Source organism: Hemiscyllium ocellatum, chromosome 11 (assembly GCF_020745735.1).
Source record: "Hemiscyllium ocellatum isolate sHemOce1 chromosome 11, sHemOce1.pat.X.cur, whole genome shotgun sequence".
NCBI classification, from domain to species: domain Eukaryota; kingdom Metazoa; phylum Chordata; class Chondrichthyes; order Orectolobiformes; family Hemiscylliidae; genus Hemiscyllium; species Hemiscyllium ocellatum.
In genome coordinates, this window is record NC_083411.1 from 35,687,237 (window position 1) to 35,713,038 (window position 25,802).

A 25,802-nucleotide genomic window follows, 5' to 3' on the forward strand; every position below is an offset into this window, starting at 1 on the left:
ATTTCAAGCTTGTTACTAATAAGTCCTTCACCTTTGCCAGATTATTTCTGATTATCACCGTCCTTCTTCAGACTTTAGTTTTGATTTCTGTCAAACCTTTTTAACATTTGTCCTACACAAAGATCCATTTCAATCTAGTTTCCTCTAATGTATTTCTTTCGATGACCATTGTTTTATATCTTTTTCAGTTTTTAAATTTAAATCTTACTCTAAGCTTTGAGATTCTGCTTGCTGCAAGATATTTTTTCACTTCTTCTGATTTTACAGGTAGTGCTGAGTTTTCGAAGTTGTTATGTTCCTGCCTCCAAATTTTACCTTTGGAAGAGCCCACTGCTATTGAATATTTGTTCTGTATACTAGCTAATTAATTTTCAGCATTGTCATATATCTCTTTTCATTTGAAACATGTCTGACTATACAGCTTCTAGTCAGCCTACTAATTCATCCCAATGTGGAATAAGGGTAAATCTCACATCTTTGTAACATCAAAGTCACACACTTCAGCAATACATCTATCAGATATTTAATTCTTTATATTTATAGAATATTCTAAAAGACTGTCCTTTGGTTAAATATTCTCTCTTCTCTCTACTCCAAGTCTTTTCATCAATATCTGCTTCAGACTTGTTACTGTTTCTTTCTATTATGGTTTTCAAGATCACTGTTGGAATATTGCGTGCAATTCTGGTCTTCTTCCTATCGGAAAGATGTTGTGAAACTTGAAAGGGTTCAGAAAAGATTTACAAGGATGTTGCCAGGGTTGAAGGATTTGAGCTATAGGGAGAGGCTAAACAGGTTGGTGCTGTTTTCCCCGGAGTGTCGGAGGCTGAGGGGTGACCTTATAGAGGTTTACAAAATTATGAGGGGCATGGATAGGGTAAATAGGCAAAGTCTTTTCCCTGGGGTGGGGGAGTCCAGAGCTAGAGGGCATAGGTTTAGGGTGAGAGGGGAAAGATAGAAAAGAGACCTAAGAGGGTGGTACGTGTATGGAATGAGTTGCCAGAGGAAGTGGTGAAGGCTGGTACAATTACAACATTTAAGAGGCATTTGGATGGGTATATGAATAGGAAGGGTTTGGAGGGATATAGGCCGGGTGCTGGCAGGTGGGACTAAATGGGGTTGGGATATCTGGTCGGCATGGACGGGTTGGACCGAAGGGTCTGTTTCCATTATGTACAACTCTATGACTTTAAAATGAGATGACTTGTTAAATTTGTGGTCCTAAACCGATTGCACTCAATTGCTTTAGGTTTCTTGGGTATCTTAACAAATAACAAATGTCTCAAGTAACTTTAAACATATCTTTTGAGATATACGTTCATGGAAATTTCTGTTATCTCTTCAACTTTTGCAAGAACTTTCATGTGTTGATGTTATTTCATGCATGTCTGAAGCTTTTCCTGTCTTCATCAATTTCAAAGCATTCTTTACCTCTTATATCATAATGTTTGGTCATTTGCCTCTATACTTTGAAGGATTCCGCAATTTGGATCATTGTACAATTTATATATATATAGTCTATCCATCTTTTTGCTTCTCCGTCCCTTTCAAATAATATCTTACCACGTTTATCTTCTGTGCACCCATTCTTTGAATTATCCTTTTCTTTCTAACAGCCAAAGATTTCACCTCCTAGTTTGTAGCTTTCATTCTATGATATATTTCCTGTTCCTGTACTTCATCAGACATCTTGCTAGACCAATCAACTCTCTTTAGTCTCCATACAGGTCGTTCTGCTCGAACGCACATTTCATTAACACAAATTCGCCATAATGCGATTGGCAAACTGGGGGTGCTGTTTCTACAACGCAAACTTTTAAAACATGCGTTGGCTGTAACGCAATTATTTCATCAATACTTTAAGCACGATTTTTCTATAACACAGGGTTGCACAAGAATGCAACCATCGCATTACAGAAGAACTGACTGTACATGCATTCAATATTTTTCCGCTGCAAATGTGTTGCTGGTCAAAGCACAGCAGGCCAGGCAGCATCCTGAGATGCTGCCTGGCCTGCTGTGCTTTGACCAGCAACACATTTGCAGCTGTGATCTTCAGCATCTGCAGACCTCATTTTTTACTTCAATATTTTTCCCCCAATTTCCTCAGTCAAATGTAGCTTTTCTTCCCCATTTCTATCACCGTCACTAGAAACTTATGTCATTCATTCCTTTTTTTCTTTTCCATTCTTCTGCCGCATGTTAAGTTTCATGTTTGGTCAGTTTTCTCATTCCTAAGACAGTTTTTTTTAAAATTAAAGCCGAATATCTCTCTGATGTTCTTATCTTTGGCATTTTCAATTTCGTGTTATTTTTTTCCCACAACAAGACTGTGAACTGAATTGAAATTTGCACCTGAAATATGTGAATGCCCTTACACTGTTCCTATAACATTGTTTCACATCATACAATCTATTTAATTTCTGTGCCCATAACCTGGACTTCTCCAAATGTACATTCTTCATTTTTTTTCCACTCATGAGTGGGACATGAGCATTGCTGTTTGGTCAGCATTTTTATTGCCCTTTCCCTCGTTACCCTTGAGAAGGTGGTGTGGCACTGCTTTCTTGAAATGCTGCAGTCCACATGCTTTAGGTTGACCCACAATTCCCTTTGGGAGGGAATTCCAGGGTTTGGAGCCAACAACAGTGAAGGAATGGCGATATATTTCCAAGTCAGGAGGGTGAGTGGTGTTGGAACATGTTCAAATAACAAATGAAATCGGTGAGTGACGAAACCAACATCTTTATTCAGCAACTGTAGTAGCACAGCTTGAGGTGGTGATCGAATCTGAAGTACAGTTCTTACAGCAGCTTCTTGATACACAGTTCTTGCAAATATTAAAATTCCATCACTATGGTTCTATATAGTTTTATCTATCATACACAAAGGTTTGTAAGCAAGAGATTGTTTCAACATTTGCTAAGTGCTGGCTGTTACTTCTGATGGGATTAAGAATGTCTGTCCGGTTTCCTTGAATACTTGAGAGGTATTTGTCCTTTTAGCTTTTAAGTTGGTAAATATTAGTAGAAGTACGAAACCTATGTGCTCTGAATAAATTAGAAATTATACGTGCACTTAATAAAAGAATCAAGGATATTAAACGGATTATTGCAACTGGGTCTTGAGATTTGTTTACTATTTGTCGGAGTGAGTTTCATTCATTCATGCAATTTCACAGAAGCACTGTTTTGACAGTAAAGGGGAGAGTTTATTGCATTTACTAGTTAGGGAAACGGTTTGATGTTCTGTAATCTATTCAGGTCCTGAGAGATGGTTGGTAAGGGCTGATTAATATTATAATTTTTCCATAATTTCAGGTGTGTGGTCTAGACACGGTGTGGGGAAGGTATTGTTTCTGAGTAGTCTTTGATATTTATTCAGGGGTAGATTTTGATGTAAATAGGTCTGATAATGGTTTGGAAGGATGTGTTAATTTAGTCTTTGCAATAGTAAACTGCACTACAAGAATGCCGTTTTATGAATGAATTAATGAAAACGTGGTATAGTGAACAACGGATTACTCAAGTATGGTGAATTAATGAATGAATGGGAATACGTTATTAATGAATACAATGAGCTGGTGAGTGAGTTAGTAAAGATATCTATAACACAATATCTCACAGTGGCTTGAAGGGGAACTTGCAGGTGGTCGTGTTCCCATGTATCTGCTGCCCTTGTCCTTTGAGGTGGAAATAGTCGTGGGTTACCTTAGGATCTTTGGTGAATTCTGCAGTGCTTGCTTATTGATGGTGTTTGTTACTATTAGATCATTTTCTTGACAAAATCATATCAGTCTCTTGCCTCCTTTTTCTCTCAACCTAAGCTATGTCTTCTCGATGTTCCTTCACAGGGTTCAGCATTTACATTGCCATCATAATTACACCATCATTTTGTTTTGATTTATGCATAACAGTAATTATTGTTTGCAATATTTTAGATCAACTTGATAGGGCTGACAGTGCTTCAGTTTAACATCGTATCCAAAAGAAGGTATATTTAATAGTGTAGCAGTCCTCTTGTGCTGGCGAATCAGCTCGCATTTTGTAATCAAGTTGTGCAGTGATACAGGAAATGATAATCACTGACTCAGAAGCAAGGTTGCAAATGGGCCACAGCTAACACACAGCCATGTGTGTGTTGGTGTTTATTTCCCACATGATCAATAATCTTAATCACATGTACCTGCCTTTTACCCATATCCTTTTACTTCCCATTTCTCCGAGTACCTGTGTAACTATTTGCAAATGTTGGCATATTTTACAATTAATTCCTAACCCTTCAAGTACATTCTATAGCCTGCGTTAAAAAATCGTTCCTCTTGCTTCCTAGCTTAAATCTCTCAACTCTACTTCCCTAGTCTTGCCTTTATCATCATTGCAACAGTCAGCAACAGGTGTCCCATTTATGAAAGAAATGGGTGATATTAAGCTATAGCACAAGCATATTACCAACACAGTCCAAAAAGATTTAAGCCGGTCTGAGATACTTTTATTTTTTTTCAGAAATCACTTCCATGGTTGAGTCCCAATTCCAGTTCATTTGAATGTATCTGTCCTTGCTTTGAGAGTAAGTTAAATTTTTGCCATGTTCAGGGACATAATGGAAAAAAATGTGTCAGTTTCATATCATCTACTGAACTAAGCAATTACAAAAGCAATCTTTGAGCACGGGACAACATTGCAACAGAGTCTATTTAAAATGAGAATTATCAAGAAAATTTACTTTGAAAATCACAGCAAAATAACCAATGAAGTTAAGCATTTACAACAGCCATCCTTTTAGAATCATAGAATAGAATCACGGAATCCTTACAGTGCAAAAAGAGGGCTTTCGGCCTTTTGGGTCTGCAATGACCTCTAGAGTAGCCCACACAGGCCAAGACTCGTAAACCCATATTTCCATGGCTAATCCACCTAACCTGCACATCCTGGATACTACGGACAATTTAGCATGGCCAAACCAACTGATCTGCGCATCTTTGGACTGTGGGAGGAAGTCAATGGAAACCCGCACAGACATGGGGAGAACATGCAAACTCCACACAGACAGTCACCAAAGGCTGGAATCAAACCTGGATCCCTGGTGCTGAGGCAGTGGTGCTGACCACTGAGCCACTATGCTGCCCTTCCTTCTTTGCTTGAAATATTACGATTGCAACATAAAGAACTAAGCTAAACTCTATAATTAACCCTTTAAGGTACAGCATTTCTTTTCTACGAACTTACCGATATTACAGAAAACTGTATTAATGTCTTGCAAATCCAAATCATTTTTTTTCTCCTGTAGCACTTTAAACTGGCAGTTATTTCACTGCAATTTCCAGACTGATCCTTTTGCACTGTCCTCTCACCACAGTCAGGGGAATTGGTCTATTACATCCAAGATTCCCACAAATAAAACACAGGCAATTTGAAACCATTCCACTACTGAAATTTTAAAGATCAGCCACAAAGTGAACTAATCACAGAGCATTGTTTAAAAGAACAAAGAGAACAAAGAAAATTTACAGCCCAGGAACAGGCCCTTCGGCCCTTCAAGTCTGAGCCGATCCAAATGTACTGTCTAAACCTGTCAGTCAATTCCTAAGCATTTGTAACCCTCTGCTCCCCACCTACTCATGCATCTGTCCAGATGCATCTTAAATGAATCTACTGTGCCTACCTCTACCACCTCTGCTGGCAAAGCGTTCCAAACGCCCACCACCCTCTGTGTGAAGTACTTGCCGCGTGTATCCCCCTTAAACTTTCCACCTCTCACCTTGAAAGCACGACCTCTGGTTATTGAATCCTTCACCCTGGGAAAAAGCTTGTCTCTATCCACCCTGTCTATACTCTTCATGATTTTGTAAACCTCAATCAGATCCCCCTTCAATCTCCTTTTCTCTAGTGAAAATAAACCTAAACTACTCAACCTCTCATCATAGCTAGCACCTTCTATACCAGGCAGCATCCTCGTAAACCTTCTCTGCACCCTCTCCAAAGCGTCCACATCCTTTTGGTAATGTGGTGACCAGAACTGTACACAATATTCTAAATGCAGCCGAACCAATGTCTTGTACAACTTTAACATGACTCACCAGCTCTTATACTCAATACCCCATCCGATGAAGGAAAGCATACTATATGCCTTCTTGACCACTCTATCCACCTGTGCAGCAAACTTCAGGGTACAATGGATCAGCACTCCCAGATCTCTTTGCCCATCAACTTTTCCCAAGGCTCTTCCATTCATTGTATAATTCGCTCTAGAATTAGACTTGAATAAATGCATCACCTCACATTTGTCTGGATTGAAAGCCATCTGCCACTTTTCCGCCCAACTCTCCAGTCTATCTGTCTCCTCCTGCATTCTCTGACAGTCCTTATGCTTTCTGCCACTCCACCAATCTTTGCGTCATCTGCAAACTTGCTGATCATACCAACTAGATAATTTACGTATATTACAAACAACAGTGGCCCCAACACTGAACCTTGTGAAACACCACTGGTCACCTTTCTCCATTTCGAGAAACTCCCTTCAACAACTACTCTCTGTCTCCTGTTGCTCAACCAGTTTTTTATCCACCTAGCTAGAACATCCCGCACACCACGTGACTTCACTTTCTCCATTAGTCTACAATGGGGAACCTTATCAAACACCTTACTAAAGTCCATATATACAACATCAACAGCCCTTCCTTCACGTAACAACTTGGTCACTTCCTCGAAGAACTCTATTAGTTGGTAAAGCACGATCTCTCCTGCACAAAACCATGTTGCCTATCACTGAGAAGCTCATTCTTTTCTAAATATAAATAGATCCTATCTCTTAGTACCCTCTCCAGCAACTTCCTCACCACCGACGTCAGGCTCACTGATCTGTACTTACCCGGAATATCCCTACTACCCTGCTTGTACAAGGGGACATCAGCTACCCTCCAGTCCTCAAGGACATTTTTTTTTCCTCTAGTCTGTAACCAAATACATTTGCAATCTTGCATCATAATGAATTTGATGCATGGATCAGGACTGCAAACGTTTTGCTAAAACTCATGTATAAAGCAGCTGAATTTAAAGGAACAGTCATTCTTTGAAAACTGGTCAATTTATGTCTCTCCTGGTACGACAATTATTTTTTAAGGTTCTGCCTTTAAGAATCATGGAGTGTAAGAAGAATTGTCGTTTGGAAATCAGGTATTGACCAGGATGGCTGCATAATTTCGCAGTAAGGAATTTGATACTGACTGTTGGGAGACAAAAACACAGAGAAGAGTGTGCTATTTTCCTGCCCAGCAGAAGCTGCCTGTGCTCTGCAATAAAAAGACTCAGTTCAAACTTGAAGAAAAGCAAGTTATCCATCCTGCAGCAGCTGGAGACAACTCAGTCACACTTACTTTTTAAAAACTAGTGAAATCTTCCAGAGAAAGGCAACTGAATGACTGACTAGTCAAAGAAAAATCATATCAACATCGAAACTGGGAATGCAAAGAACTGGCTTTCCAGATTATTCTACCTCTGCCAATAGCTATTTTCCGTACTAGTTCATCTCTCTGTAAATGAGGAGTTTATGAAGTGTTCAGTATTTTAGTTTAGTAATGTAATTTGCCAATAGTTTATATCATTTTTTTATTCAGTTGTGGGACATAGGACCTGAGCATCTCTGGCTGGCCAGCATTTTTGCCTGTTCCTAACTGCCCTCAAGGTGATTTTGAGCTGCCTTCTTAAACCACTACATCTACATGCTGCAGGTTGACCCACAGTGCCATTGGGAAAGGAATTTTAGGATTTTGACCCAGCGAAAGTAAAGGAACGGCCATATATTTAGTGTCAATTCTGTTGAGTTTTATGGAGGTTTCTCTACATGAACCCTGTGAGGTTTCTCATGCCATCATCCCAAACAGTTCTTATTACTTACACAACAGCCCTGTACTGTATTGCTTGTTAAATTCTCCCACTTGCTACAGGCAGATGTACTGTCTGCTGCTGGGACCTCCAGGGGTCCCCAGCACTGGATGCTACCTGTATACCGGTCAAACACTTGCAGTCTGCAACTGCCTTGCATAGTCTCTGGCAAGTGACATGTTGAACTGAGGGCAACTGTCACCTCACTTTGTCGACAGGGACCTGGAGAACCTGGTGGATGGCAGGTGAGTCACAGTCACTATCAATATGGCGGGCGATGAAATGTTGGTGCCTAGTGTCCAAGACAGAGAGCTGGTCGTACAAGGAGCAAGCAGGATTCACCAGGTAACTGAGTACCACATGCAAACTTTGTCACCGTCTCGTTTCTATCCAATGGGTGAAGACTGGGAAACTGCATATCAATGAGGCTACATGACATGATATTGAGGATTCTAATGCAGGCAAACAGGCCTCTCACTGTTCACTTGTGAGAATCTTGTCTTGGTTGGAGGATGGGATTTTTTGCTCTTGACATCGGGAATCTCTTTACCACTGACCACTCACAATTCTGTCCATTTTCGCACATAGTCCACATCATTTCAGGGGCTGGGAAAATTCCATTTATGACAACTGTGTTCTCAGCATCGTATCTTGCTGTGAAACATGGAGAACTTACAGAAACCAGGAAAGGAAGACCAACAACTAGCAGCTTCATTGTCTGCGAAGTAGTCTCAGTACCTCCTGGAAGGACAAAATCATGAAAGCAACCATCCTTACGAAGACAAAATTTCCAAGTATAGCAACAGCTATCAAGCAAATATAACTAGGATAGTTCTTAGGATTGAAGACTCCATATCCTCAACACAGTTTTCTGTATTTCAAGATGGTGGGAGCAGCAGGATGGGTATTTTTCTGGTACCTGAACCTGTCTGATCCCTAGCAGACTGGCTGCATCCTTCTTTTCCTTTCTTCTTTGCTCTTTCACCTTCATCTTTTTCTTCTTTTTAGCAGCAATGATGAAAGCAGTGACATCAACAGGATCAGGGAGCCCAGTATGGCTTGGGGGGGAGGGGGGGGAGAAGAGAGTGGTGGGTGAGGTACAACCCTTGTGAAGACTGCTAGCCAGACATGGCAAAGCACTTATGGAGAGTTGAGCTGTAAACTGTGTTTGTTTGTTTTTATACTTTTTTAGTAAGAAGGACAATAATGTTTAAGTTTTTAAACTTTGTTTTCCTTATTTTCTGCTTTGTAACTAAGATTCTGTACATAAGTACCTTTCTACCCAAGATGGCACAGTATGTGGTGACTTGTAAACTTTACACTGTACTCATGAGAGTACATATAACAGTAAACTTAATACAATTTAATTAAAATAATTGAAGTCAGAAGACCAGTAGGATATCTAAAACGCCAAAGCCTGACATCAAGAACAAAACATCAATTCTTCACATCTGGGAGACACCGGCCAATGAAATGGACAAAGCAATATCATCTGTCATCCAGCAATTTGTTTAGTATTTTTGCCACTATGTGTACCAACATATGATCCCTCTTACTTCTTTTTCATCCATATGGACCTCTGAGGTCCACGTGCAGCAGCAACTTCCAAAACTGGAAGTCAATGGAAATGCTGACAGCATGTTGTTTGGCAAGTGTGATCCCTTGGAGTTGCAACTGAGAGGGAAATTACAGCCAATGCCAAAAACAGCAATCTAGCACTTGGTAACCACCCGTTATGAAAGTACTTGCCGCTTATGTGTTGGTCTCTTCAGACATCAACAAAAATGTATTATACAAAACTACATCATCCCCAAAGGACTGGCTGCATCTTGGTAAATGGTAGATACCAAACACAATGTCATTTGATGCTACAGAATCATTTCCTTCTAAAGTGAGACAAATCCTTTAATAGCAAAGTTGTCCAGATTACACAATCCATCTGTAGTACCATATATACTCTCCAATGGACTTTTCTTCTCCAGCTTGCAGTATGGTAACATGGCTTATCATATCATCTTAAGTTGGAATTCATTCTTTGTTAAGAAACTGCAGAACCAGTTTATACTTTTGACCACATACACCCTGGAAAACACTCCACTGAGAGGTCTGCGCCACAGAGAGGCCTATTATTGATTAAATACCTTACAGAGATTTTCTTTTTATTCATTTATGGAATGTTGCCAACATTTTTTTCCCATCCGTAATTATCCTCAAGAGGGTCACAGCAGTGCATCTCCCTAATGCTATCACTCATGTTGTGAAAGTATTCCCACGGTGTTATTAATGACTGAGTTCCAGGATCCTGGCCCATCCTTATAATGGAGGAAAGGTCATTGGTGAAGCAGTTGAAAAGGCTGAGCCTAGGACTTTGCTCTGAGGAATGCCTATAGTTGTGCCTTAGATTAATGACTGACCTCTAACAATTATCTTTACTTGTATTGATTGTGGCTCCAATCCAGGGGTCGAAATAGTTTACTTTTGAGACATTCTCAAGGTTAATTCTCAAGGGCAGCACGGTGCTTCAGTGGTTAACACTGCTGCCTCACAGCACCAGGGTCCCAGGTTTGATTCTAACCTTGGACGACTGTGTGTGTGGAGTTTGCACATTCTCCCCATGTCTGTATGGGTTTCCTCTGGGTGCTCCGGTTTCTTCCCACAGTCCAAAGATGTGCAGGTTAGGTGAATTGGCCATGCTAAATTGCCCGTAGTGTTAGATGCATTAGTCAGAGGGAAATGGTTCTGGGTGAGTTACTCTTCGGAGGGTCGGTGTGGACTTGTTGGGCTGATATGCCTGTTTCCATACTGTAGGGAATCCAATCTAATCTAATAATTTTTGATTTTAAGAGCAAATTTTTCTAGCTTTCTATCTCCTTCACTGGATGATGCAGGCTTGTAACATTACCTGTAAGTCTGCTGAATGTTCATAGGATTTCTTTCTTAACAGACAGCACAACACAAAAGATGGTATACATACAAATTATAAAATCATTTAAATTAAAATTTATAAATAACATACACTAGATAATCTCTGATAAAAACAATTTTTCTGTAGGATCTTGCCAAAATTGGATCAAACACACTGTAATCAGACCCTCTTCCTCAACATACACCATTTACAATATTCACTCCTTGTTTCAGCACAGCCAAATTGTTTTGCTAAAATACCATCAATAACCTCACGCTCCCTTAGTCGAGATTCAGCAATGTCATCTTGAACTGTTTAATGTTATTGAAGGCTTGAACAGCCATTGTAACATTTTAGTTTGAGTCCCTGCACAGTACCAATATATTGTGACTTTTATGAACCAAACATTTTTTAAATCTCAAGAGGCACTAAAGGTTTGATGTTTCACATAAACATCAAAGGCATGCCCAATCTCTCTCGGGCTATTTGACGACTTTATCTAGAATAACGTAGCTGCCAAATGTCCTTCCCACTCCTGGTCATCATTCAGGTCATACATGCCCTGACAACATTTGAGTTACACAACTATTTTAAAATCAAAAATTCAACAAAATACCTATCCAGACACCACACATTTCAATGCAACAATTCAAACATAATTATTTAGTCCCTGAGGTTTGATAAAGTGTACCACCAACATAATGTTTTTTTTATAGCAGGTGCAGTTGCAGCATATCAAAGTAGCTTCTAGTGTCTGTGAACATTTTCCGAGCTCTCATTTGTGGTCTGATTTCTTTTCCATCTCTACTCTCTTCCTTGCTGAAAATTGGGCATGGCCCTGATGGATACTCACCTCTCTAAGTACCCATACTTCCAGCCTCCTCCTAGATCTCTGCTGCCAACAGAACGCCTATCAGCTCCTCCAATCACCAGGCGCTTCCCTCCCACCTTTAGTGCTCGTCAAAACACAGATTCTGTCACCGAAGTAGCAACAGGTTTCTAAGAGAGCCAATCTGTGAATGACAAGTGAGCAAGGGAGGAACAGAATCTTCGACTGCAGCAGCTCTTCACAGATTATGCCTCTCTCCTCTATAGAGAGATGACTTTTTTAGAAATGGATCTTTCTTGAGATTTAATTTTCAGGAGGAACCAAGGGTGTTGGCAGCAGGGAGGGGTGAATCCACCTGCCATCTTATGTATTTTGAACGTGGGTAATCAGGGGAAGGATTTTCACTCTGAATTCAATTTAACTGTCAGCCCCTAAATGCCACAATCTTGCCACAATGATGCACTCATGAAAATGCAGTCATTCTCACTTCACCTGTTCAGTCCAGCTCTTTCGTCTGTGTTGCTATGTTGAGGTCTGGCATTGAATGCCTGCTGGCAGAATCCAAATAAATTAGTTTTAGGGCTAAAAGGCAGAACCTTCCCCTCCTTGTGGTGTGACCAATGGCACATAAGGTGATGAAATACAGAAAGACTGAGAAAACCAGAATCTCAAGACTGAGAACCATTTTTGTCTTCTTTAAATCAAGCCTTAAATAGCAACCTTTGAATCTCACCATTGAGTGGCAACTACCCATTTTCCTTTACACTATTACAATTATTATTATACCATTTCCATTTTCTGCCATTTTCAATTCTCTAAAAAATATCCATTAGGTTACACCTTAATCTTTTTTACAAAAGATACAAACAAGCCTGTTCATTATTTTTTTGCAACATAGCCTTGCAATGTTAGTGAAATCCCTTTAGCATTCAAAAATGTCCCCTCTCCCTTGGAGACCTCCCCTTCATTTCACTGTCTATCCAGTTAGTTGCTCAGATGAAGTTTACACTTAGGAATAAGGTAGTGTTCTTACCTTGGATTTTTCATTCTTGATTCGATGAGCTTCATCAATGACCAAGTATCTCCAGTTAAACTTCTTGAAAACAGATTTTTCTTTTATGACCATTTCGTAAGATGTAATGCAGACATCCCACTCGCCTGGCATCATGATATCTCGAATAAAGGCAGCCTGGTTTCAAGTCAAAGAAGTTTTGATGAAAATATTATCATGGTTATAAATCTTTCATCATACCTTCAGTGCAGAGGCACAATATTTCTAGATTAAGAAAGGTACTGCTGATTGTTTGATCCCCTCCATTTTCTCATCTCTTGAAGATACTCAGCAGTACTGAGAAATGGTTTCCAGTTCCAGTTACTCAACATCCTGCAGTCATTCATTCAAGTAGCCACTCTTAAAGCAAGTGATTTGTCATGCCATGACATCTCATGAAAACGTCCGCAAATTACTACCCAATTTCCTGCTTGACTACCACAATTTTATATTAAAAGTCCTAAGAGGTAATAAAAATGTCAACTTCTTAACAGATCTTTGCAATAAAAAAAATCATTATTCATGCGTGATGCAAGGCAGCATGTGTTGCCTTAAATTCTGTTCTATTACTGCAGTCAGACATGTATTCCAGAGCAGAGGTGAGGAGTAGATACTCTGGCTGATATTTTGCCTCCTCTCTCTCTACAAAGACCACTGAGTGCAGTTCTTTGGCATTCTGACAAGCCTTCGCCAACCTGAGTCAGATGAACAATTGAACCTATGATCTTCTGTGCTATGCAAAGTTTATGGCATAGGGAAAAGGGCATTTTGATTTGTGGTGCCCACGCCAATTTAAGCCCATTGTCCTGTCTTTTCCTTTATTAATCTTCAAATCTCTTTTCATTCCATTTATACATTATCTCCTTAAGAGCGTTATGGATTCAGTTCCCTCATCACTTCTGATATCCTGTACAATTTGTTTTTGGCAAATCTTAATTTATCATAATCTCCTGTGATGTTGAGTTCATGTCACACTACATGTAACCCATCATACTGTTCTGTATTTGTAAAATCTTCCTTACTGTCCTATGTTAACATCATCACCTTGATAACTTATTATGATACCCCTACTTTAATTAGTTTGTTCAGTTTTGGATTACATGTTACTTTGATGAGACCCTTGACATGCAACTCTTATACCTATCGTGTTATTCCACCTGTTTGGTTTGCCTCCAGGACCATCTCATTTTATTTTTTTTCTAATTATCTCTCTGCCTCAATTAACTGGATACTAGGTCCTCCCCCTCAATTAGTATTCAGCTGCTGACACTTTACTCACACTGTCTGATATTTTTTGATCATCTGCAGAAACCTACTGTTCATTACTCCAATCACATCATTTGTATGATCTTTTGATCTTTCTACCCATTGATCTCTCTGCCTACAAATTCTGCGCCTATATGCATTTCCTCACTTCACCTGACAAAGAGGCAGTGCTCCGAAAGCTTGTAATTTCAAATAAACCTGTTGGACTATAAACTAGTGTCATATAAGTTCTGATGTTGTCCACCCCAGTCCAACACCAGCATCTCCACAGTTTCCTAATCTCTGTTTTCTTTATGAAGATAATCTTGGATTTGAGTTGTCTGGTTACGAACCTCTTGCATTTCTTTTTCCCTCCTTGCCTGGCCAAAATTATTTGTAATTTTAGCAGTTTTCAATTTAGATTTCTGTATATTACTCCGACAACCCAATGAAAGAATCTCAGTTTCTTTATTCCTTCCTTGTAACTAAAGCCCACTTCTGCACTTTTTCGCTGATCTTCCTTTTTTTCTGTAACATGATTCAATATTTTAAATGCAACCTAACAAATGAATTGTATTAGTTTAGCATTATCCCTTTAGGCTTGTACTCTACAACCCTAATTGTTAAACTAGCATTCCATTTTCTTTAAAAATATGTAGCTTCACTCACTAGATTTCAAATATTTGTATCCAAATACTTCCTTGAATCTATTTATAACCTGTATATCTTAAAATATTAACAATTGGTGCATATTTATCCTCATACCTCCTCCAAAACATAGTTCACATTCCTCTACATAAATTACATCAATATCCTGTCCAGTTGAATGATCTGCTGAAATTGACGACCATCACTTTCTCAATTTACGACACCCTCTAAGTTTATTTCATCTGCAAATGTTGATCTCTGAGCAAACAACACCTTCTCTATGCAACAGCAGCACTCTGATCAGCTCAAAAGCACTGAAAATCATTCAAAAGCACACTGTTTGATTTAACATCATTGTAAACACTCAAAGAAGTGTGAAAAGCTCCTACAGTTCTCAAGGGAATAACCGTGAATAAGTAATAAGCATATTCTTCAACCAAAAGAGGTTATGATTATGATATGGTAGACCCGTGCTTGCATACACAAAATCATTGAGTTGGCAAGGGTGGTCTGAGCAACATTGATCAGTAGATCTCAGTTTCAAATATTGGTTTGTGCTGAGTTTGTTCTCAGGCGGGTCAGTGTGAGGGAAACAATTGTTCTTACCAATATCGGCGCAGGAGCAGAAAATGTATCAGCCATAAATTCCATGCTGACAGATCTAGTGATATTGCTGTTAAGCATGATTGTGCTAAAACTGGGTGATTAGACAGTTTGACTCAGCAATGATGATTTCATGATCCCAAGACTGCCAACACTCTCCATCTCATTTCACATATGAAGAATGATTTCTTAAGCGGAGCATTGGAGGTGACAGTCAGTGTCTTCAAAAATGTAGGAGAAAACTGAACGGGGGGGGGGGGGGGACACACAGATGGAAATTTTTAGCAATCATGAATTTAACAGACTCTTATAAATGTTAAATGGTGTCCCATAGAAAAGCATACACATACAGGCCGTATTCAGAAATATTCTGAAAATAAATTTCTTTACCCTTTGATCTTTGTCTCCAATAAGACAAACTGCACGAAGTGATGGAACCCAACGCTTGAACTCTTTCATCCAATTATGTAACGTGGACTTTGGTACCAAAACCATGTGTGGCCCAGGTGTATTTCTGTAATGTTTCAGGTAACCCAGCAATGCAATGGTCTGTAGTGTCTTACCAAGACCCTATTTTTTTAAAATAAAAAGAAATAAAATTTTAGAAATGGAATTATTTTCAAAATAGCAAATCATTCCAATTTGCTAAATGAATTGTAAGATTTAAGATTGAAACCGATGCAAAATATCCAACACCTGAAAGTAAAGAAGTCAAAAAATGGCAATCCTTCATTTTTATGATGAGAGATAGGAAACTGTCATAGAGCATAGAGCAAAGTCCAGCGCAGTACAGACCCTTTGGCCCTCAATGTTGCGCTGACCTGTGAAATTAATCTGATTCCCATCCATTATCCATTATCCATTATTATCCGTATGTATGTCCAATGCCCACTTAAATGACCTTAACGTCAGTGAGTCTACTGCTGTTGCAGGCAGGCCGTTCCACACCCTTAGTACTGTTGTTGTGGTTCTGTTTGCCGAGCTGGGAATTTGTGTTGCAGTGCTGAGGATGTCACCTAGACAGGGGACAAGGTGACGAAATGTCTGCAACACAAATTCCCAGCTCGGTGAACAGAACCACAACAACGAGCACCCGAGCTACAAATCTTCTCACAAACTTTGAACTCCTTGATTCCACTATCCTTGAGAGCTCTATCGAACTCTTTCTTAAATGAATCCAGAGACTGGGCCTCCACTGCCCTCTGGGGCGGAGCATTCCACACAGCCACCACTTTCTGGGTGAAGAAGTTTCTCCTCATCTCTGTCCAAAATGGTCTACCCCGTATTTTTAAGCTGTGTCCTCTGGTTCGGCACTCACCCATCAGCGGAAACAAGTTTCCTGCCTCCAGAGTGTCCAATCCTTTAATAATCTTATATGTCTCAATCAGATCCCCTCTGAGTCTTCTAAACTCAAGGGTACACAAGCCCAGTCGCTGCAGTCTTTCAGCATAAGGTAGTCCTGCCATTCCAGGAATTGACCTCGTGAACCTACACTGTACTCCCTCAATAGCCAGAATGTCTTTCCTCAAATTTGGAGACCAGAACTGCACACAGTACTCCAGGTGTGGTCTCACCAACTGCAGAAGAACCTCTTTGCTTCTACACTCAATTCCTCTTGTTATGAAGGCCAGCATGCTATTAGCCCTCTTCACTACCTGCTGTACCTGCATGCTTACCTTCATTGACTGGTGTATAAGAACACCCAGATCTCTCTGTACTGCCACTTTACCTAAAATGATTCCATTCAGGTAGTAATCTGCCTTCATGTTCTTGCCACCAAAGTGGATAACCATACATTTATCCACATTAAACTGCATCTGCCACGCATCTGACCACTCACCTAACTTGTCCAGGTCACCCTGTAATCTCCTAACGTCCTCCTCACATTTCACCCTGACACCTAGCTTAGTATTATCAGCAAATTTGCTAATGTAATTACTAATACCACCTTCTAAATCATTAACATATATTGTAAAAAACTGCAGTCCAAGTACTGATCTCTGCGGTACTCCACTGGTCACTGCCTGCCATTCCGAAATGGAACCGTTTATCACTACTCTTTGTTTCCTATCAGCCAACCAACTTTCAATCCAAGTTAGTACTTAGCCCCCAATACCATGCGCCCTAATTTTGCTCACTAACCTCCTATGTGGGACTTTATTAAAAAATTCTGAAAGTCCAGGTACATTTCATCTACTGGGTCGCCCTCGTCCATCTTCAGAGTTACATCCTCAAAACATTCCAGAAGATTAGTCAAGCATGATTTCCCCTTCATAAATCCATGCTGACTCTGACCTATCCTCTTACTACTATCCAGATGTGTCGTAATTTCATCCTTTATAATAGACTCCAGCATCTTTCCCACCACGGAGGTCAGACTAACTGGTTAATAATTTCCTAATTTCTCTCTCCCACCTTTCTGAAAAAGTGGTACAACATTAGCCACCCTCCAATCCGCAGGAACTGATCCCGAATCTATCGAACTCTGGAAAATAATCACCAACGCATCCACGATTTCTCCAGCCACCTCCTTCAGTACCCTGGGATGTAGACCATCAGGCCCCGGGGACTTATCAACCTTCAGACCTAACAGTCTCTCCAACATCAATTCCTGGCAAATATAAATTCCCTTAAGTTCACATCCTTCAGCCACTGTTACCTCAGGGAGATTGCTTGTGTCTTCCCCAGTGATTACAGATCTGAAGTACCAATTCAATTCTTCTGCCATTTATTTGTTCCCTGTAATATATTCCCCTGTTTCTGTCTTCAAGGGCCCAATTTTAATCTTAACCATTTCTTTGCCTTTCACATACCTAAAAAAACTTATACTATCCTCGTTTATATTATTGGTCAGTTTAACTTCGTACCTCATTTTTTCTCTGCGTATTTCCTTCTTAGTAATCTTCTGTTGTTCTTTAAAAGCTTCCCAATCCTCCGTTTTCCCACTTACCTTTGCTATGTTATACTTTTTCTCTTTTAACTTTATATGTTTCTTAACTTCCCTCGTCAGCCACTGTCACCCATGCCTCCTCCTAGGATCTTTCTTCCTTTTTGGAATGAACTGATCCTGCAACTTCTGCATTATACACAGAAATATCTGCCATTGTTCCTCCACCGTCACCCCTGCTGAGGTATTGCACCATTGAACTTTGGCCAGCTCCTCCCTCATAGCTCCATAGTTCCCTTTATTCAACAGAAGTACTGTCACTTCCGATTGTAGCCACTCCTTCTCAAATTACAGATTGAAGCTTATTGTATTATGGTCACTACTTCCCAATGGCTCCTTCATTTCGAGGTCCCTGACCAATTCTAGTTCGTTGCACAATACCAGATCCAGAATTGCCTTCTCCCTGGTCGGCTCCAGCACCAGCTGATCTAAGAATCCATCTCTGAGGGACTCTACAAAGTCTCTTTCTTGAGGTCCAATACCATCCTGATTCTCCCAGTCTACCTGCATGTTGAAATCCCCCATAACAACAGTAGTAACATCTTTGCAACAGGCCAATTTCAGCTCCTCATTTAACTTACATCCGACATCCAGACTACTGTTTGGGGGCCTGTAGATAACTCCCAAGAGGGTCTTTTTACCCTTAATATTTCTCAGCTCTATCCACACTGACTCTACATCCCCGATTCTAGGTCCCCCCGTGTAAGGGACTGAATATCATCCCTTACCAACATGGCCACCCCACCCCCTTTGCCCGTCAGTCCGTCCTTATGATAGCCTTGTCCACTTGAAGCCACGTCGCAGTTATCCACACAATATCGTATCTGCCAATTTCCAAAAGAGCCGCAAGCTCATCCATCTTATTTCTAATGCTTCATGCATTCATGTATAGTATTTTTAATTTGTTACCGCCCTCACCCTTCCCATTAACTCCTATTTCACTCAACGGTACAGCATGCTCCCTTTCTGGGTTTTCTGCCTCATTGATACAGTTGTCTTTCTTGACTTCCCTTGTTCTAACTTTCCCTCCAATTTCCTTCTTAAACATCCACTTGTCCCCTCTCCCCTGCTACTTAGTTTAAACGTAGCTATGTTGCAGTAGCAAACCTGCCTACCAGAATGCTGGTCCCCAACCTATTAAGGTGCAAACCGTCTCTCTTGTATAATTTATGCTTACCACAAAACATACCCCAGTGATCCAAGAATTTAAATCCTTGCTTCTTGCATCAGTTCCCTAGCCACACGTTCAAGTCCATTATCTCCCTGTTTCTGGCCTCACTAGCCCGAGGAACTGGAAGCAAACCGGAGATAACCACTTTGGACATCCTGCTTTTCAGCCTTCTTCCTAGTTCTCCGAAGTCCCGCTGTAGTATGTTCCTCCTCTTCTTCCCAACGTCATTTGTGCCAACATGTACCACCACCTCTGGCTCTTCACCTTCGTCCTTGAGGATTTCCTGCACTCTGTGTGTGATGTCTTTAACCCTGGCACCAGGAAGGCACCACACCATGCTTAAGTCCTGTCTGCTGCCACAAAAACCCCGGTCAGATCCTCTCACTATGGAGTCCTCTATTACCACGGCTCTGTGCGAAGCCCGACTCTTCCACTCTGTCTCCACACCACTTTTGATTGACAGACCTGGCCGCCTCGCAGACTGGCAGTGTCATCTGTCTCTACTGTTTCCAAAAGATTCAATTGTTCCTGACAGGTACTTCCCCTGGGGTCTCTTGCACCTGTTTCCTCTCTGCCTTCCTCATCATCTGCTCTCTTCTGCTACAATTGGTGTAATAACCTAGCTGAAGGTCTTGTCCAGAAAGATCTCGTTCTCTCTGATGAGCCTAAGGGCCTCGATCCAGCCCAGGGTCTTACCTATTTTCAGATCTTCCAAAATTGCTAAAACCTCCTCAACCGCAATCCCACCTAATCTAGTAGCATGCATCACCATGTTCTGACCAACATTGGAAAAGGACAACGTGAATACTGACAAAAAGCGTGAATACTGACAAAAATACTCTCGCAAACAAGTCATTATATCCTCTCTCAAGATGGCATCAACAATAAGCAATGTTAAAATTACAAAGAAAATAAGCAAATCATGCATGCTTGCGACTTCCTTCATATTAACAAATGATAGTCATGGCTACAATTCTGGCACCTCATGCCCCCTTGAAAATTTTCAGTCACCTGTATATAATAAGGAAGACTGAAGCTGCGTCAGTACATCTTCTTGGTGCTGACTGATATTGAAAGCAAGTCTGAAGCAAGAGATGCACCTCTTTGTGTTACTCTGGAACTGCTGTAGGTAGACAATGATGTCTCTCAATCTCTGTCTAGCACCATGTCTTAGGATGGCATTGTCATCCATGGACTACCAATAATTTGCTGCAGGATTACGCATGGCAGGGAGATATACTGTTGCTTTTTATGAAAGAGTTAACCACCACATTTTCCCTCTCTTATCACCAACCATCAGGCACCCTGGAAGGACTTACGGGCTGATAATCAACTTGTTTGATAATTTTACAAGCACACCAATGACCATCAAGTCCTAACTTGAATTCGGCTTCTAGCACAAAAGTAGGGATGTCACTGCTGTACCACAAGACCTCCCTCCAGTTTTCAATTACTTAGATTGAATTTTTAATTGTATTTTGTACAATTTTTAACTTTAATTGTACTTTGTACCCGACGAATTGCATTCCATCAGATTTAACATCACAATCAGAAAGCTTATGTTCAAGATCAGTTACCTATGGTCCTAAGACCATCAGTTTAACTTCACGACTTAAAAGCAGACAAATTCATGAGCAATTCTGATCTTCAAAAGTTTGAATCATACCATTTCATCAGCAAGGATACCATTAATACCATTTTCATAGAGGGAGATCAGCCAGTTCAGCCCACGTATCTGATAATCTCGAAGTGTTCCTGATTTCACATCTGGAATACAAAAACATTTGAAAAAAATATTTATTTTAATCCCATATTTATAAACTTGCAAAATTAATCTAGAATTTAATCTAGAAGTTACTTAAAACCCCTCTCAAAAGTGTATAAAATTGTAAGCAAATTCAGTTTATATAATAGTGCTATCCTCAAAAGATTGCAATAGCACATCATTTGGACCATAAAGCTTAGAATTCCATTATTTTCACTTGTTACAGAAGAATTGCTGGAAAATTAAGTTCCTTCTGGCAATAAGTTGCAGAAAAAGAGCTACTGCAAATACACAATAGAATTTCAAACAAAATATCAGCGTGATGAATCTCTCTCACTCCCTGTGCACAGATCTCAAGGCAGTTAATCATAGAACGGCATGAATAATAACGGCCTTATGAAATTTAACATCATTACACCAGGTAATACAGTCAACTGAAATTCTGAATATCTATATTTTAGTATGTTTACTTTTTCCTAAACTAGTAAGAAAAATGTGCACATTAAAAATTAATCACTGCTCAACAAAGTCCCTCTTACACAAGGTCAGGCTATTGTTCTTCATTCAACACTCAAATCGTTTGCAGGTTTCAGCCCTTGAGTAAATGTGATTAGTCAATAGCAAAATGAGAAGAGAAAAATGTGATTTAAATCCTGTTGGCAATGTGGATTCATTACAGTACTGTTGAATAACTTCAACTACTGTAAGTGCAGCAGCACCACTCACTGGCACTGAAAGGCTTTGCAACGGTTGAGACAAGGATGGATGGAGCACAACTCAGGTCATAGACATATTTGGTAGGTGTTTAAAAAAACGATTCAGTTTATACTAAGAAAAGAACCCAGAGGCCTGATAGGTTGCTGTTTATGAAAATCTGGCCCTTACCAACCATGACAAATCCCAAAAATGAAATTGTCATACTTACAGGATGGTGACTCTTCAAATCGAACACAAACATTTGATGTCTTTTTGCTTTCAGAAAGTAGTTCCTCATCTTCCTCCTGTTCAGTACGCCGATGACGGTTGCTTAACATCAATAAAATAAGGATCAGTAAACTAATAGGGAAAATCAGAACTTTCCAAAAATATAAGAGGATATTTATTTTACAGCAGTATTTTTAATAAGACAATAATGGTAAGTTGATAATCTGACAAATCTTATTAGAGTCATTATAGTCATACAGCATAGAAACAGACTTTTCAGTCCAAGCAAGTGAAACTGAAGACTGCAGATGCTGGAAATTAGAGTCGAGAGTGTGGTGCTAGAAATGCACAGCAGGTCAAGTAGCATCCGAGGTGCTGGAAAATCAACATTTTGGGCAAAAGTCCTTCATCAGGAAACATCGATTTCCCTTCAGTCTAAGCAGTCCATGCCGAACATACAGGCAGTTCTTCTATTATGTGATGACTTTATTCTTGTGAAACCCCGCATTATAGAAAAATTGCACTTTTGTGAGAGCACTTAAAATGTTGGCAATGAAACTGCATTATAGCCAACACGCTTTAAAAGATTTCACTTTAGAAACTTATCCTCAATTCGTCAATTGCATTACAGCAAATTTGTGTTACCGAAATGCGTGTTATAGCATAACTACCTATAATCCCAAACTATTCTACTCCCACCTATCCGCTGCAAGCACATATCCCTCCAAATATTTCCTATTCATGTATATGTCGATGTGTCCATATTGCATCCATCACTTCCTTGAGGGGGAAGGAATGAATGGGTTTGAGATGAGCTATATGCCTAAGACACACTAAAATCCATTAACACACTTCCATACTAAACTATGGAAATGCCTACATAAGCAGAGTTGCATTGTAAAAATTGCAGAAATCAAATTTGATTTCTAAACTGAAATCCTTTATTAAAGAATCATATCTGTAGTTGTTACTTGGATAAGTTATGTGCCAATTGTAGCAATTAAATGGTGAAGGCTCTCTTATTCATTACTCCTAACATCTCGTCCATTGGGTTTTGTATACTTCACATAGTTAATAGTTCTTTCGGATGCGGTAACTGTTTTTATGCACCTTACATTGTAACAATTCCGCATAAATGTGCCAGGTACATCCAGAAAAAATAACTTAAGAGAGGCCATCTGCAATTCAGGCTTAGATTTGATTTGAAAATCCCATAAAACTATTCAAAGTAAACATTTTCTTCCAGAATCCTCACCAACATTCCCAAAATCAATACCACTGACTCATTCATCCATGTGTGAAAACAGAATTATTGCATTTACCTCCAAAACATCCATCACTCTTTATGCAATTAATTGTATGTAAAAGAAACGTTCGAGAGATGTGATGTGGCAAGTCTTTTCCTTCCTTTGGAAATTTTGTTTCAAAATAAGTGCTGAAAGATGCTGTAGCATTGTGGAGCTGCATGGAACACAACCTTTTTTGTTGGTGCTTAAAAATGATAAGATATGGCAATTCCATTGGCAATGTAGATGAAAAATAATCCAATTTTAGAAATCCTCAAGTTTGGCCATTCAAACTCCTCTACACTTTTCTTGTTTTGGTTTTGACTTGGGAGTCTATTTCAAGACAGTTGAAACAGCAGGTTGAACAAAGAACAAACGAAGAAGTTTAATAAAAGGCAGAGCTATTTTGTAAATCTACCAGCAGCTACCAAGGATGTTCTAAATGAAATTGTGACGGCTCGCAAACTTCCACCATACCTGACCCCAGTGCACCTTTAGAGTCACATTCTCATGTCATGATGGAATGTACAGTACATTCCAGCTTGTCTTGTAGGAGGCTGACGAAATACTGAGAGCCTTAGTGGAGTTAGTCTAATAAAAGAAAAGTAGCAGGCTCATATTCGAAAGAGTGATATGAACAAGGGAGGCCATTTAGGAGGAGATGCTGGTGTAGTGAATGAAACAATCATCCTGACGTCCAAGTTAATGCTCGATTCCAATCCAATCCATTTTTTAAAATGTTCCTTCAGAGGATGTGAGCATAGCTGGTTAGACTAGCATTTATTCCCATCACTAAATGCCGAATGGCGAATTATCAATCAACCACAAGTCCCATAGGCCTGGATTCACATGTCGGTGAGGTCAGGCAGATTTTCTCTCCTAAAGAATATTAGTGAACCAAATGGGCTTTTACAACAGCTGGAAATGGTTACATTGTCACCACTGGGCTAGCTTTTCATTACAGATTTTTGTTGAATTCAAATTTCACATCTGCCATGGTAGGATTTGGAAATTAAAAACTATCCCAGTAATTGTGACTGTGAAGCCATCACTGATTGTCGTAAAGATCCATTTGGCCCTTTAGGGGATGAAATCTTCCATCCTTATACAATTACATGGTCGATTGCTGTTTGAAACAGCCCTGGGAAATCACTCACTTCGAAAGGAAGTTAGAGAAAGGCAACAATTGCTGGCTTTGCCAGTGATGTCCACATTCCATGAAGGAGTAAAAGGCCTCAAAACCTATCTGAGCTCAACCATCCAGAACAATATCTCTTCTCAGATAATGTTTTCATCCCCAGAGATTTGTTCATAATTACTGCCTGATTACTTCAGAATTTTAATAATCAGGTATTTAAATTTCCAAGTCCTACTTTCAGAGGTTTACCTATTACAAAAAGAGCAAAGCAGGGAGTTGTTTCAGTGCCCAAGGCCACATATGTAGTTTGCATTTCCATCATAAATTTACATTAATGTATAATGCTTTGAACTATTATTCCCATTCTTGAAAAGATTCATCCTTATATTCCTTACTCAGTATCATTCAGTTATATATGTAAGGCTTAAATCACATTTAACTATTGGTTTGTATAAATGGTAATCTTATATTCTTAGCTCCCTGATTAGCTGTTACCAGTTTCTCTTCCATTTTGTTTTTCTCATTTCTTTTCTCCCATGCCATAATCTTTAAAACATAAAACAGGCAAAAACATTATTAATCATCCAGGAATATTTGGTAGGTGAAAGATCATTCACTTGGGCAAGCTATTACTCAACAGATATTGATATTTGTGTCACTGAGAATTTCAAATGAAAGAATTGTTGATTTTTGTGACTCCAAAAAATCATTAAACTCCAAACTTCAATTGTTGTGGCAATTCAACTCTCCTTCCAAGCTTTCCTCGACTGCATAGCTTCCTGGTTTACAGAATCCTCCCTTTATTATCACTTCTTCTCTACACCCTGAAAGTATTGACCCTTTGTCAGCATGCAATACCAAGACAACCAGCTGTTTTCTAGTAGATGCACAGGAGTTACCATCTGCAAGAAGAGAATGATGACAGGCTATTCATCTGAAGGGAAGTTGATCTCATAGTCAACCTGTGCACAATCTAGCAGGGCTCACTGGACAGCAATAAGGAAATGAAAACGTTGGTCATTTTTATGCCGATTCACCTGGATGCCTTATGTTAACTTTTCTCTCTCTAACTTACAATATTCCTACAAGTGCCTGACACCCATGATGAGGTCAACCAGTCAATGTAAGCTAGACATGAACCCATTCTGCATAAAGATAACTTTTTGTGTATTCCAGCATATATGCAACTTGACCATCTCTTCTAATACAAAATTTGTTGTATTTGGCAATGCAGACTAGTACTTATCCAATCAACTTGCAATATATTTATCCTAGTATAGGGATATCTGTTCATCTTCTCTTGAGGATGTTACTGTAATGGGGAAGTTCAGCAGATGGGTGAGTAATGGAATGACATACTACACAAACCTGGACATTCATAATCGAGCTCTGATAACAAATAACAAT

The 25,802-nt window shown here is 39.6% G+C and overlaps 1 protein-coding gene across 2 annotated transcripts in view; it reads right to left on the reverse strand.

Annotated features, from left to right (window-relative positions):
• smarca1 (SWI/SNF related, matrix associated, actin dependent regulator of chromatin, subfamily a, member 1) overlaps positions 1-25,802 on the reverse strand; it is a 106,621-nt gene that overhangs the window by 47,652 nt on the left and 33,167 nt on the right. For both annotated transcript variants that reach the window (XM_060832512.1, XM_060832511.1), the window contains exons 5-8: positions 21,973-22,073; positions 20,949-21,049; positions 15,555-15,734; positions 12,651-12,806 (exon numbers count right to left, since the gene is read on the reverse strand). In XM_060832512.1, the coding sequence (XP_060688495.1) occupies positions 12,651-12,806; positions 15,555-15,734; positions 20,949-21,049; positions 21,973-22,073 (538 nt within the window). The remainder of the gene's footprint in view (positions 1-12,650; positions 12,807-15,554; positions 15,735-20,948; positions 21,050-21,972; positions 22,074-25,802) is intronic.